The 15000-nt window shown below is 42.6% G+C and overlaps 1 protein-coding gene across 11 annotated transcripts in view; it reads right to left on the bottom strand.

The window, feature by feature from the left end:
* MEIS2 (Meis homeobox 2) overlaps window positions 1–15000 on the bottom strand; it is a 277832-nt gene that overhangs the window by 6445 nt on the left and 256387 nt on the right. For all 11 annotated transcript variants that reach the window (XM_044436094.1, XM_044436097.1, XM_044436098.1 and 8 more), the window contains one exon: window positions 285–343. In XM_044436094.1, the coding sequence (XP_044292029.1) occupies window positions 285–343 (59 nt within the window). The remainder of the gene's footprint in view (window positions 1–284; window positions 344–15000) is intronic.

Below are 15000 nucleotides of genomic sequence, written 5' to 3'. Positions count from 1 at the left end.
GTGCTCCCAGTCAAACAAACTGCTTGTGGCACTAGTACTTGTACCCAATTACCAATTCAGAGAGAAAATAAAAAGCAGTTTCAGTAGAGTCAGGGTGGGAAATCTCCAATTAGCACCAATTAGTGAAGTTGCTTCCTATAGTGGAATTCTGGGGACATTGGAAAAAAAATCTCCCAGAATGCCTATTGGAAGCATTTATTTACCAGGTGAAGGGATTCCTGAAGAATAACTTGATGAGGATTTGTGCCTGTTGGACATGAATACAGATACTACTTGAAACTTGCCTGCTCGATTTGACTGGTCAATCATAGGCTGTACTATTCTTCTTCTGGCATTAATAAACCTGAAATAGAACACAGAGTACAGAAATCTGTTTGTCAGCTTAATGCTGTACTTAAAAAAAAAATCATTAGAACACCCTTTTTTCTTTTTACCTTGGCATGGCTGCAGTACATGAAAAAAAAATATTTCTTTAAAGCCATAATGTAACTTTTCAGTTAGAAAAGTATTTACCAGGAGATAGGGAATCAAAGTGAAATCATGTCCAATGAAATATCTGACTTCAAAAACGATTTATACAGCAAAATTATTTAACCAACTAGAAGCCTGGTTCTGTGGAAGGCTTTATTTATGTATGTATTTATTCATTTATTTTCATCCTAAGCAATTCAACTACCATTGCAGCTGTCCATAAATGAGGACCAGGCTTAGCTATTCTGTGCTTTCACAAGGTATTGTTAGGTCAGCAAAGCCATCAATTAGGCTGTCTGAAGTTTTATCACCAGCACAGCAGCAATAAGTGCTGGCCCAGAAAGAACTTCTGCTCTTCTGCAACTCCTGCAGTTTAAGCCTGTAAAGTCAAGGGTCATTTGGAGGTCAGTGCCAGTTGGGGGCGACCTTTTCAACCAAGACTGGGACACCCAGGGCAAAGAGCATAAGGCAACTTCCAACCATAAACTGGGGCACATTTCAACTTGATAAAAACAGGGAACTGCAGGTACATGTGTTTAATATTAAGCCTGAAATAACTTCTTCTCCAATCAGGTACCATAACTAAAGCAGCATCCGAGTCATCAGAAAGTTAGGTAAAGCCCATTATTTGGCAAGGGAAGCCTGGATTTAATTTTGTGGGTAATTCAAAAATAAATGCTTGCATATTTCCCCATTAAGTTAATACATAACAAACCACAACAGACAATCTTTTCAAACCAACCCCAGTAAAATGATTTTTAAAAAAAAATTATTTGAATTGCACAGCTTAGTTAAAGCCATTTTCTATCATTCATGTGTCACACTTGTTTTGATCTCTCTTGTTTATATGCCTGTCCTGTGTGCTCTTAGGACACTAGTTGTTACGTTCAGGTTTCATCTAGCATTTTGTCATTTAGATTCCAGCCTAGCAATTCCTACACAGTGCTAATAAAGATGAACACTACGTTTTAATTCACTTCTGAAATACTTAATATGTCTGTCTTTCAACACAACTTTTGTACTGCTCATTGGTTAAAGCTCTGATTCAGCTTTCACTGAAGTTAACAGAAATTCCAGTAAGCTTCTGATAAGGCTAGTAATTAATAAACATAAACTCATTTTACCAAGTCAGTACAGTTCCAGTACCCATAATTTCGGCATTAGTAACTGCATTTCTTCCAGAGGACTCAAAGTTCATTTCACTGCAATATACTATCTCAGGCAACTGTATGCTGGTGGGAATTTCAACTGGCAGATGATGTATATAGACTCCAAAGACTATATAGGCTATTTTGCATCTTTTTGTTTACACAAAGACATTGTTTATTATTTAACTACATTGCAGTTGTCAAAAATATTGTCCCTTATAATTAGTCAAAGGCAATGCCAGGCATTAAAGACTGCTTTTTATAGCCCATTTCTTTAAATAATAATGATTTCTGTCACTGTGGCCATATTCTTAACATAATACTGTAACTTCGAGACATATCTCTGTCCTCTAAGACAAAGGTCTTTGATAGACCTTAATTTGCTTAGCTGCTTTCCAGTAACATTGCCACACTGACCAAACAGGGTCTGACCTGAGCTTTCTGCAGCCAGTATGCCTTTTATCAGCTAAAGTTAACACCAAAAGAGATTAGCAGAAAAGCCTGATAAGACTGTTTTCTCTTCAGAGAGCTTCTAATGGTGTATGCAGATGGCAAGGTTTAAGGAATGAAACAATCACATACTGTACTTGGGCTAGTAACACACAACAGATTCCCCTCCACTTTGAGCTTTGCTGCCCCTTGCTTTCTTCAACTTAGCCACTCATAAGGTAAATTAAATTGCTTTTTCAGTTTTTATTTCAGCTTCAACCACTTTTTATTATTTACATCTGGTGGTCCCCCTATTTATGTCCCTTTCCACTTCCTTACAACACTCCTTTACTCACAAGGCTGCAATGCATTATGGTTCCTCACTCTCAGCAGGGCAACACGACACTGTCTTCAAACAAATAATTAAGGGGAAGGTTAAAGGGGTTCACCTAAAGGTCATACCTTTGGAAACTCCTCTGAATATATACATTAATTTTAAAAGGAGGGGGGTATCTTGTCAATTTTTAAAGGGAGTTTACACGACAATGCAGAATACTCAGTTAATTCATAATCCTTTGGTTTAAGAAATGCAAAACCAGCTTTTATGAACATGCACTATTAAAACCAAACTCTGTGTAGCAGCAATTAATTCAACAGGTCACAATGACCGACATTTTAGGAAGAATTTTAAAATCAAGTTCACTCCAATGAATACTCTAACAGCATTTAGGCATCGGGTTGTACACACACAGACACACACAGAGATAACCAGTTTAGAGCACTAGCACAAAATATATACGCCGAAGCTGCTAATTGATTCAACAGATATTTTGTGAGGAAACAGTGGAAGCCCTAGGTCAGTGGTTCTCAAATGTGGGCCAGGCCCTCCTGGGGAATGGGGTACAAGTCATCTGGAATGTGGGGGGCAGGGAAGACAAAGTTTCAGTGAAGGACATGATGCCACAGCAGACAGAACAAGAAGTGCTTCTCTTCAAACCACCACTAAAACTGCTACATTAACCATGGGAGATGCAGAGTCAGGGAGCATATAGAAGATTCTGATCAAAACAACTCCATCTGGATTGCTCGTACTGCTAGAGCAAGAAAATGCTGTCAGCTTACAGGTTCCAGTTTATACATATGGCAATAAGTCTGCACTTACCTATGAAAGAAAAAGCTGCAGAGCAATTGGGGATCTGGTAGGTAATAGCGCAGCTAGGTAATTTTTTTAGACCATACCCTTAATGGTCTTCTATGGCCCTTCTTAGATGGCCCAGTGTATTGCTCCAGTGAACCAACTAAAACCAGTACGATAAATTAAAACAGCCTTCCCCAACCTAGTGGCCTTCAGAGGCATTTGGACCACAACTCCCAAAATTTCCATCCACCAGGGCCATTGACTAGGAATTCTGGGTACAGCAGTCCAAACATGTCTGGAAGGCACAAGGTTAGGGAAGGCTGCTAAAACAACAGAATGATTTCCCAGTGCTGATATAAAAAACAAAATCTAGCATGTGCAGCTTAAATCATGGTCTCCATCATGAGTGCAGCAGTAGAAAGGAGTTTGCTTCTGCTGTCCCATGCATCCATCAGCTGCTGCCCTCTGGCTGATTCATCTGCCCCACCCCTCGCATGGACTGCAGGACCAGGACTCTAAGGACTAGCCCCAGCTACACCTCTGTTCTTATGAAGTATTACATCTGGAGAGCGGAGGGCCAGCTCAGAAATTTTGTTTACTCTGAACTTTCCAAAGAGCTTCAGCTATTAAGTGGAACAGAAATAAATAATCTGAACCCAATCACCGCATTCTACATTCCTTGCCTATTCCTTAGTTATGAAACCTCACATGATCAGGCTACATCCTTTCCCCAGTGTCATGTCTTGAAAATGTTTTAGAGTACAACTCCCAGCATTGCTGACTGAAGGTCATGGCTGCATGTGAGGAGGCAGAGGGGCTCACTCCTTTTCCTGGGGCCTTCCACAAAGCAGGGCCGAAGATGACAGGTCAAGGCTGGGAATCTGTGTGGGCAGAGCAACGTGCGAGAAGACAACAGCCAGGAGACACGGGCGAGCGCACAGCTGTACGGGATTGTGGACGGAGGCAGGAACAGCTGGGTTGGGTGAAGTGGTGCAGGAGAAGGGCGTATAAAGAGGAGGAGGAGGGGGGTGAGAGAGAGAGAGAGAGAGAGATGGAAGAGAGGAAAGAAAGCTGAAATGCACATGTGGTTGGAGGAGAGCTGGCGAGGCGGTCGCTAGCAGGTGGGCCAGCGCAAATGTAGTTTGCTACATTATCTCTTCAAAACTTGGGGCTCTAATAATGGGAAGGTGGTCTTACAGCGACACTGTGATCACAGTCTGCATCAGGTCACCTACACCATTCATTTCCATTGCAAAAAACGTATCCAGTTGCAATGTAAATTTCATGCATAAGGCTAAGGACCCCCCTACTCACCTGATCCATATTACACTTACTTCTGAGTAAAGTATGCGTCACATTGATCTGATCCTGTCTCATCATATGAAGCATCAGAGCCTTACTTCTTCTGAATTGTCCTATGCATATTTATTGTTGACATCAATAGGTGGAGGGATGGGTTAATCCATCCTTCCCAAGCATGATGCCACTAGATGGTGAGGGCTTAAGTCTAAAACATCTGGAGAATTCCAGGATGGGAATGCTGGTCTAAGATACTGACCTTTCAATTACAGAATATCATTTTTCATGGCAGTTATCTGTATGTTGATCCTTATTTGCCAAAAAGGTGGCACACACATTTGCTAAACAAGGGATGGGCAGCTGTAGGAAATCTGGGGACCTTCTCTGCTCCCTAGATCCCCTTCAAGGGTCACATCCCTCTATGAGTACAACACATATTTTTGTTAAATATTTAACAATGACATGTGTAAGGCTATGGGAATAGCAAAGGGCTCAAAATTAGTCATTGAAGAAATCAAATTCAGCCAACATATTCAAATTTAGCTTGCACATAAACTAATTTCAACCCTTTGGGAGCTCTGTAACTGCTTCATATGTCATTTAAAGGAATCCAGATTCTGTGAGATGAACATTATTTCCATTGCCGCTCTAAATAAATGGAAAACACTGCAGGAATGCAGGATCTGACAACACTGAATTGTCTTGTTGTTGTTGTTAGTCGTGAAGTCGTGTCGAACCCATCGCGACCCCATGGACAACATTCCTCCAGGCCTTCCTGTCCTCCACCATCCCCCAGAGTCCACTTAAGCTCACACCGACTACTTCAGTGACTCCATCTAGCCACCTCATCCTCTGCCATCCCCTTCTTCTTTTCCTGTCTATTGTTCCCAGCATTAGGCTCTTCTCCAGGGAGTCCTTCCTTTTCATTAGGTGGCCACATGTCTTAGATACATGTATATTAGGGGCTCAGTGAGAAATGGCCCTCCATGTGGACATGACCTCACTCTAAACTTTCAGATTTTGGGAGAAACCCTAGGATCACTGGCTTCTGATGGATCTCCTCACTAATTCAGAGAGCTATTGAGTATAAGAATATTATGTTATAAATATCCTAGCTAATTATCCTAACTAACAATGTGTTTATTCACCATCTAGCAAAACTCAGCTGGCATGCACTGTGCAATGATCTTTTGGAAGATATTTCACTACCATTTTGAAAAAATTCCCACTAAATTTCTTGCAGAAAAATCAACTGTGAGACATGTCTCCAGCACTTTCAGGAAAGCAACATCACTTTTTAAGGTGTTCAAGCTGTTACTAAATGGCTGTTATAACTAGTCGACTGTTTCCCCAAGAAAATGTAGAGTGCAAGGCTGTTCTGTCAAAACTGCATCTGCTTTTTCATGCATAACTAAGGCTACTTGGCAAAGATTGAAGGTATTGACCATGCAACAGTTTTATTTAACTCCAACTCCTAGGACTTCAATGTACCATAAGACGTTCTGAATAGCACCTTCTTCATACCTCTTGTTCTGTGGGAAGTTTTTCAATTCTTCATAGCCAGGTCTACCCTCAAAGGAATTGTAGGACTGTAGGTTGACATTGAAGTCAGGTGACAATGTGAAAAGAAATATCTTTAAGGTCTATGGTCATAGCTTAAGCCCAGTGCTGAGAGGATGGGATGGTGGACAATGAAGCTTATCTAGAACCTGCTGATGAAGAAAATGACACCCTGGAAATATGGAGAAGTTCACCATCTTCCTGTGGAATGGCAAAGTAACAGAGTCAAAGTCAGCATTGGGATTATGGGCATAGTTCCATTTTTTCCCTTCTAAAAGAGAATATGAACAAGAAACCTCTGAGGTGAATAAAAGAGTCAAGTGAAAGAACTAGTAAAAACAAGAATCTAGCAACCTGGGGTAACATGTTCCTAGGTACTGGCAACTTTAGCAGTATTAAAGTGAAGAACTAAAGGTAACTGGGAGAATCCAATACTCCATTTGAAAGAAATAAGTGCCATGGAACTAATAATTCCAGAAGTTTTTGTATGCTGATAGTTATGGTGAAGGGAATAACAACAAAAAAACAATGCTGATCTGGTAGAATGAAGACAGTGTGTAACTGCCCAGATTGTTACCACAGGCAGTTCAAAAGAACAGGATGGTTAGGATGTAACTGTGGGCCCAGTTTTTGTGTTCTCCAGTCACCCATCTTAAGATTGAAAAAGTTCACTGCCATCTAAGTTTGAGTTGTATACACGGGACTCTCTCTGGAAGTAATGCTGCGCAACCAAGACCATGGTCGTACAGTCAGACCCTGTGTTTATTTATTTATTTAGACAGCTTATATGCCGCCCCCTTCGCATAAGCCTCGGGGTGGCTTACAATCATTAAAATCCTGCCTATAAATACAAAAAAAAAAAAACCCCACAGAATAAATAAAATACAAAAAATAGTGGAAACAGCCTGGTCAGTTTAAAATCAATAAATAAACCTTAACAATTAAAATAGCATTTAAATAAAAAGGTCTTGGCCTGGCGCCGAAAAACAAATAACAATGGTGCCAGGCGGACCTCTCTGGGGAGCGCATTCCATAGGTTGGGCACCACCGTGGAGAAAGCCCTCCTCCTAGTACTCACCCTCCTAATATCCTTCACAGAGGGTTCCTGGAGAAGGGCGTCTGCTGCCGATCTCAAGGGGCGGGAGGGCATATATGGATGCAGGCACTCCTTTAGGTAACCAGGACCTAAGCCGTTCAGGGCTTTGCAGGTGATAACTAGCACCTTGAATTGGGCCTGGACTTCAAAGGGGAGCCAGTGGAGCTGACGGAGGACTGGGGTTATATGAGAACAACGCCCAGTCCCCGTCAGCAGCCTGGCAGCTCTATTTTGCACCAACTGAAGTATCCAGACCATCTTCAAGGGCAGCCCCACATAGAGTGCGTTACAGAAGTCTAATCGGGAAGTGACCAATGCGTGTGTCACTGTTGCCAGGCAGTTGTTCTCCAGGTAGGGATGCAGCTGATGGATCAGCTGAAGCTGAAGGAAAGCGCTCCTCGCCACCGCTGTCACTTGAGCTTCCAACAATAGCTCTGGGTCGAGAAGCACTCCCAAGCTGCGGACCCTGTCCTTAAGAGGAAGTACAACCCCATTCAGGACAAGGTCAAAGTCCCCCATCCCAAAGCCCGATCCACCTACCAACAGGACCTCCGTCTTGTCTGGACTGAGCTTCAGTTTATTGGCCCTCATTCAGCCCATTACCTCAGCCAGGCACTGGTTCAGTACAGCCACTGCCTCACCTGGATTGGTTGAGAAAGAGAGGTTGAGCTGGGTATCGTCAGCGTACTGACGACTCTGCAGCCCACACCTCCTGATGACCTCTCCCAGCAGTTTCATGTAGATGTTAAATAGCATGGGGAACAAAATGGTTCCCTGTGGAACTCCATGGCATAGCTGCCATGGCACAGAGCCATAGTCCCCCAGCACCACCTTCTGGAGTCGGCCATTGAGATAGGAATGGAACCACTGCAGAGCAGTGCCCCCAACCCCCAATCCCACTAGCCTATCCAGAAGGATACCATGGTCAATGGTATTGAAAGCCACTGAGAGGTCCAGGAGAACCAACAGGGACGCACTCCTCCTGTCCTTCTCCCTGCACAGGTCATTGTACAGGGTAACCAAGGCAGATTCAGTACCACACCCAGGTCTGAAACTGGACTGAAATGGGTCCAGATAATCAGTTTCATCCAAGAGTGCTTGAAGTTGTCCCGCCACCACCCGCTCTAACACCTTGCCCAGAAATGGGATGTTGGCCACCAGTCTATAATTGGTGGCCATTTCTGGATCCAGGGAAGCCTTCTTTAGGACACGCCGGACTACCGCCTCCTTTAAAGGGGCAGGTACCTGGCCATCGCTCAGAGAGGCGTTGACAACCTCCAGGATCCAGGTCCCTATCCCGCCCTTGGCTTTCTTGAGTAGCCAAGATGGGCAAGGGTCCAACAAGCAGGTGGTAGAACATACTTGTCCAAGCACCTTGTCCACATCATCAGGTCGCAATAACTGAAATTCATCCATCAATTGTGGACCAGACAGCAACACTGGCTCCTCCCCTAAAGGCTTTGAGTCACTAGTGGAGTCCAGCTCGTGACGAATCTAAGCGATTTTCTCCTTAAAATGCTTGGCAAAGTCGTCACAGCGGGCCATCGAGGGTGGTACCAGGTCTTTCTTAGGGCCTGGATGAACCAGCCCTTGTACCACCCAAAAAACTCTGCTGGACAGCATTGTGAGGAGGCAATGGACATGGAGAAAAATTTCTTTTTCGCTGCCCTCACCGCCACAGCATAGGCCCGATAATGGGCTCTTAAGTGTGTTCGGTCAGATTCATCCCATGATTTCCTCCACCTACGCTCTAGCCGTCTCCCAACCTGCTTCATCGCCCATAATTCAGGTGTGTACCAAGGGGATGAACGGGCTCTGCCCGGCGGGAGAGGACGCTTAGGAGCGATCGTGTCAATAGCTCTGGTCATTTCCCCATTCCACAGTTCGACCAGAGCTTCGACAGGAGCACCAGCCTTGTCAACTGGAAATTCCCCCAGGGCCTTCAGGAAACCATCCAGATCCATCCGGCTCTGGGGGCAGACCAGCACAATCAGGTCCGTATCCTTGCAGAAGAAAAGGCCACTCTTGAGCTCAAACCTCACAAGGAAGTGATCTGACCATGACAGGGGAGTCAGACATAAATTCCTCACCCTCAGATCACCCTCTTCCTGCCCCATCGAGAAAACCAGGTCCAGAGTGTGTCCATGTTCATGGGTCAGGCCAGTGACATGTTGAGACAGCCCCATGGCCATCATGGAGGCCATGAAGTCCTGAGCCGCCCCAGTCAGAACCGTCTCGACATGAAGATTGAAGTCCCCCAGGATGTTGGTCCTGGGGGTCCTCAACACCAGATCTGAGACAATCTCCATCAGCTCAGGCAGGGAGTCTGTTGGGCAGAAGGGTGCACGGTACACCAACAGAATCCCCAGTCTGTCTCGATTGCCTAACACCAAGTAGAGGCACTCTAGACCCGGCCTCAAGAGAACAGGAAGCCCCGTGAGGGAGACAGAAGCACGGTAAACCAAAGCGACCCCCCCTCCCCTCCCCTCGAGGCATGGTCAGTGCTGGACCAGATACCCGGGCAGGCACAGTTGAAAGAGGGACACATCCCCCTCCTCTCCCGCCCAGGTCTCGGTTATGCAGGCCAAGTCAGCCCCCTCATCCACAATCAAGTTGTGGATGAGGGATGACTTATTATGGACCGACCTGTCATTAAGCAGCAGCACTGTCAGGCCTGAGGGGCAGTTGACAAGCCTACCCGGAACCCCCCAGAAGGGGGGACAGGTGTCAACCATCTGTTCTGCCTTCTTCTATGCAGACCCATTAGACCCCCAACACCATAACACCCATTGCCCAAGACTACCCCGATGGCAGCGCCCATACGCTCCCCAGGTACAGCCAGGTCTGAATCCATAACATACGCAAAATAAAATCACCTAAAAGCAATTAAAAACACTAAAAACCCACAGCCACCCGACTTACACTTTAAGGAAGCCCACCCACAAAGTCCCAGCCCAGCCCCCGCATGGCCCCGAATGGCATGTTATGACCCATAGCACTGATTTAGGCCCTGCTTGAAAGATTTGCAAACAAAACTTTGTTTTCTGGTAAGTAGTTAAGTACCCAAGGCATATGATTTCGAAGAAAATGCCAATTTCAAACCATGCTAGTTCTACACTTAGAGATAAAAAATCATTTCCTTGATAGAAAGCCTTCTGTCTCCATTCAGGTTGCTGCTTAGAAACGTACTGACTTCACAGGTGAATCCTCAACCATCATGTTGGGAGCCAGATGGCTAAAGAAACAGCAGGATCTCTCTTAAGGATCTCTCTATATTCAGCTAGAATGAATATAGAGCGAACGAGGAAGGTAGAGAGCATGGGTAACACAACTAGAATAAGAATCCGACTGGGGAAAAAGTGAAAACTAAGATTGTTCATATAGGACACAAAATGCTGGACTGGAGCAACTTCCATATAAAGGCATAGATCTTCATTAAGTGTAAAGGTTCTGATGCTTCATTATGTGATTGTGCAAGGGTTTCTTCTGAATATATGTTTCAGAATTCACATTTTATAATTGAAGACTTAGAGACAACAATATCCTTTGTTATACTGAAGAGGTAGTTAAGATGAGAGCATACCCATCAAATAAATAAAGGCATGATAAATGTTGGTCCATAACTACCAATATTGTACCTGCCAAAACAACCACAGGCACAGTAGATACAAATGGTAGCAATCCTTTTGGTGACAAGGATACAGAAATCAAAAGTAATGGCATGGCAGCAAGAGGTGCTGACACTAGCATTACAGATCTCAGCAAAAATTGAGTATTTGGAAGCATTACAGTCAGTGGTACAGCAGATCTGGTGACAGCCTGAAAATCACTGCAGATGGCCAGAGTGATCAGTAGTCATACTGGTAGTATAGATAGTCATACCTGGCACTCATTGCAGATGTGTCTGTTTGGGCTGAAATATAGATAATAGGGGTCCTAGGCAACAATTCAAGAAACCAAAATGGAGTAATATGTCAATCTCCTTGCCAACAAAAACATATAAACTGGAGAATAGAAAAATCCCTTGCACCATTTCCAACAACATTATATAAATTCATGGGTTTACTCTTACTTATTAAGAAGTGAAAAAGACCAACAAGCTAATTATTCATGGGCCACTGAATATCCTTCAAAAAGGGTTACTGCATTTAGCCATTGCTATGATTAAAGTCTATTCAGCAACTTAGAAGTGATCCTGACTGAATTTCTTTTCCATTGTTTTCTAGTTTTTCCTTTTCTAATTCAATTGGAGTCTTTGGAGATGCTTGTTTTTCTAGAACTTAAAAAACGCTGTTTATGAAAAGAGAGTCAAGAACAGAATTGTTTTTTGTTCATGAATAGCAGTGCATGAAAATGGTGATAATTCATTCACAATATTTATTATTTTATTTATTTATTACACTATATAGGAAATATGTAGGAAACATTTTCTTCAGGTTTTGTTCCAGCTCACTGTATGGCACTGACATTTTAGTAGAGGACTGCTTTCCTTTAAACATGCAAAACAAATCCAAATTTGTTCACTTCTAATGAAAAAGCTAATCTTTTGCCAAATGACATTTCAAAATTTGGAATGTACATATCACAAGGATCCTGCTGAGAAATTTAATCATTTTCAAATAGAATAGAATCCCTTTTTTTAATTAAAAAGCCATTCTATTTTTCAGCAACGTACTTGAGATAATATCTTGTATGGTCATATGCATGAGAAAATTGCTGTAGTGTTCGATTTTAAAAGTGCCTTGGTGATGGATACTTCCATAGGAAATATGAATGGATCCCATTTACAGGAATTTTTGTCACACCTTTTCTAGTAGAAGCCTCATGAATAGCTGTGTGAACATAAACTACTTTTTATCATTATTTGGTCAGAAATGCAGGTACTCTTGTGTAAGTAAATTAAGGATTATCGGAGGGGTGCAATTCTAAATGCACTTATTATAGAGTAAGTCCTATTGACTGCAGTGGAACTTACCTCCCAGTAAAGATGCATACAATTATCCTTTTAAAACACTGCCATGTATTACACGCTACAAGACCATACTGAATCATGTTCTTCCTGCTCATCCTTCTATGTCTTTATCAGAAAAAAAGGCTGCCGTTATATCAGAGGGCAAGAAAGTACATATAACATTGTATATATTAAGAATGTTCTGGGACATCCTTATCTATATCCATAGCCAAAATAGTCAGAATAAATAAGATGCTTCTTAATTAACACTAGGTAACACATTGATTATGATGTACTTCATGCTGAAGAAGTACAGTTCCAGTGAGTGTGACATAAAGTCCTGCACAAAAGAAAACATTAAAAGCCTGCAAAGAAGCCCAAGTTAGAAGTATGGATCATGCCTGAAATAGGTTCCGAGATACTGGAATGTCCTAAGTGCCTTTCAAGAACTTGTCCAGGTTTCATTCTTATAATTGTGTGGCAATGCAGCAGGGGCCAAGCTTGCTCCAGAGCAGACAGTGCACTTTACCAGGGCCTAAAAATTCAGAGGTATAGCCATAGGATGCAATTCCCATACCATGAAGGGAAGAACAAGGGTGAATTGTCGACTGGTTGAAGATTTAAATATGTATTTATAGATACATACTTCCATTTGTTGTCCAGATCTTGTGAAATTTGCTGGAATTTCTTTTCTTTTTTACTTTGAACAACAGATTTTGAAAATTTTTATTTTCAAAACTATTTTGGCATGGGATGCACTATTTGAGAAAGGCTAGCCCACCATACAGAAGTGGTTCATGGTTCTTAAGGGGCACGCTTTTGTGTATTAAATTTAGCTTTCACCTAACTGACTCTGATTGGCATCAGTGGGGGCTTCTGCCTCAGGGCTGGCAGCAGTTGGGGTACAGCAATGTTCATTAGGACTGGGGGAACAGAATGGGCTGCCCTTTTCCTGGGCACCCCTGGCCTGGACCCAGCTTGGATATCTGACAGCTAGCAATGGAGACCAGGGCAGGGAAGCAACTAGATCAAGGCAGCTGGGTGAACGGAAAATGACTGGGGACTAAACTACAGAAGGAGCTTTACTTCAGTTGTTCTTATTTCAGTAGAATGCAAAGTACAGAAAGGTTCCAAGGGAAGCATGGAATGCAAGGATGAAATTAACAAGGACACTGAGGAGAGGGGAATACCAGTGTGCTTGGTTAAATAATGGCAAGCACTCTTGTGCACAATCCCTTTTTTCTTTTAAATCCAAACACATTAAATTCCCTTGGCAACTGGATGCAGGACTGTGTGCTGGGGGTTAGTTTCCTGTATAAGCTGGCAATCCCAATGGATCAATTGCCGAAAGGGTGCTGATGTAGGAACACGAATTTCACCTGCAAAAGCACCTGAAAGCATTCCAGCAGCAGCTGGGAGGGCTGAGAGGACTTGACAAAGGACCAAACCCTGTTAAGACATCAATCCCTGTTGGGAGTAATGGACCACTCACCTACCTCCCATGGCTTATTCTCAGGGAGGTTTAGCAATGAATATGAATTCACCCACTGAATTAAGTGTGAGCACTTCCAGGTTCTTAAGACTAGTGAGTAGCCCTGTGGCCAAAAATACTTGCCACCTGGGAAGCGTGGGGGTGGGTAGATGAGTTTTGTTTGGGGTGTCTGACACCAACATTCCTATATTCTCCAGAGTCTGTCAAAATCTTGATAGCTAGGATAGTGTCAGCTGATCAATGGGGAGTTGGGGATGTGAACTGAACTTAATTGCCTTTATGGAAGCACCTGTTTCCCTGTTTATTGCACTTTTATTTATTAAATGTATTTTCTTGCTATTGAGTCTACAAGAGGATCATCCAAGATAACTCTGTGAGCAGGATAAATTTACAGCTGCTCCTCTCTTCATAGGTAAGGTCTATCTTAACATCTCCCCTATTTGTGAAATAAAAATGGTGGAAAGACAGGGTTTTGACCCTAAATATATGGAATTCTGTAAAGGTGTTCACCTAACTTCTAGATGTTTTGCAATCAATGCAACATCCTTCTTTAGGAAATGCATGTATTCATTTTTAAATAAATTTGCAGTTATTGTACTTCTGCCTTCTTCAAATTGACACCTGAGAAGTTTTGGTTCATGGTTCCCCTCATTTCTGACTCCTGGACATGCTGACTGTGGCTATAGAAAGTTCAAAACATCTGGAGGGTGCCAGGTTGGAAAAGGCTACAAATGTTTTAGAAATGTTTCCCTTCCCTTCCCAATTCAGGATATTTTGTCTTGTAATGTTATAGTACAATACTGTATATTTTTATATACAGTATTTTCTAAAAGATACTAATAAAAGCAAATATTATAAATTAGTCTAAGTAAATTATTATTTATTGATATTAATTTTATTTGTACCATGTCATACTACCAAACAGGCATTCAAGGAGGTTTACAGAATCAATTAAAATAATTTAAATGATACACTGAAATATAATAGAACCATAACAATTACAAGCGACACAAGTACGAGGGGCGTTCAGTGTATTCTCGATATTGGGTTGATTTGCTATTGATGTGGGTAATTTAATTATTTCATTAGCTAATGACACTATCTGAGGGTACACATGCAAAATTTCAAATAAGTGTGTGATCATTAGTTCCCTAGTAATCCTTAGTGAAAGACGACCATGATGACTGATGCGACAATGTTGGAGAAAACCGAGCACCACGCTGTGATTCAGTTCCTTACAAAACAAGGAAAAAGTCAAAAAATCATTCACGAAGAGATGGTGGCCATTTACCAGGACTCTGCACCTTCATTATCTACTGTTCAAAAGTGGTCAAGTGAATTTAAAAGGGGCAGAGAAAGCACTGAAGATGACCCTCGCTCGGGCGGGCCAGTTACTGCCACTACGAAAGAAAATGT

This window comes from Varanus komodoensis, unplaced genomic scaffold (genome assembly GCF_004798865.1).
Source record: "Varanus komodoensis strain SLA01 unplaced genomic scaffold, ASM479886v1 scaffold3, whole genome shotgun sequence".
NCBI lineage: Eukaryota > Metazoa > Chordata > Lepidosauria > Squamata > Varanidae > Varanus > Varanus komodoensis.
This window is presented reverse-complemented; position numbering and strand designations above follow the sequence as displayed.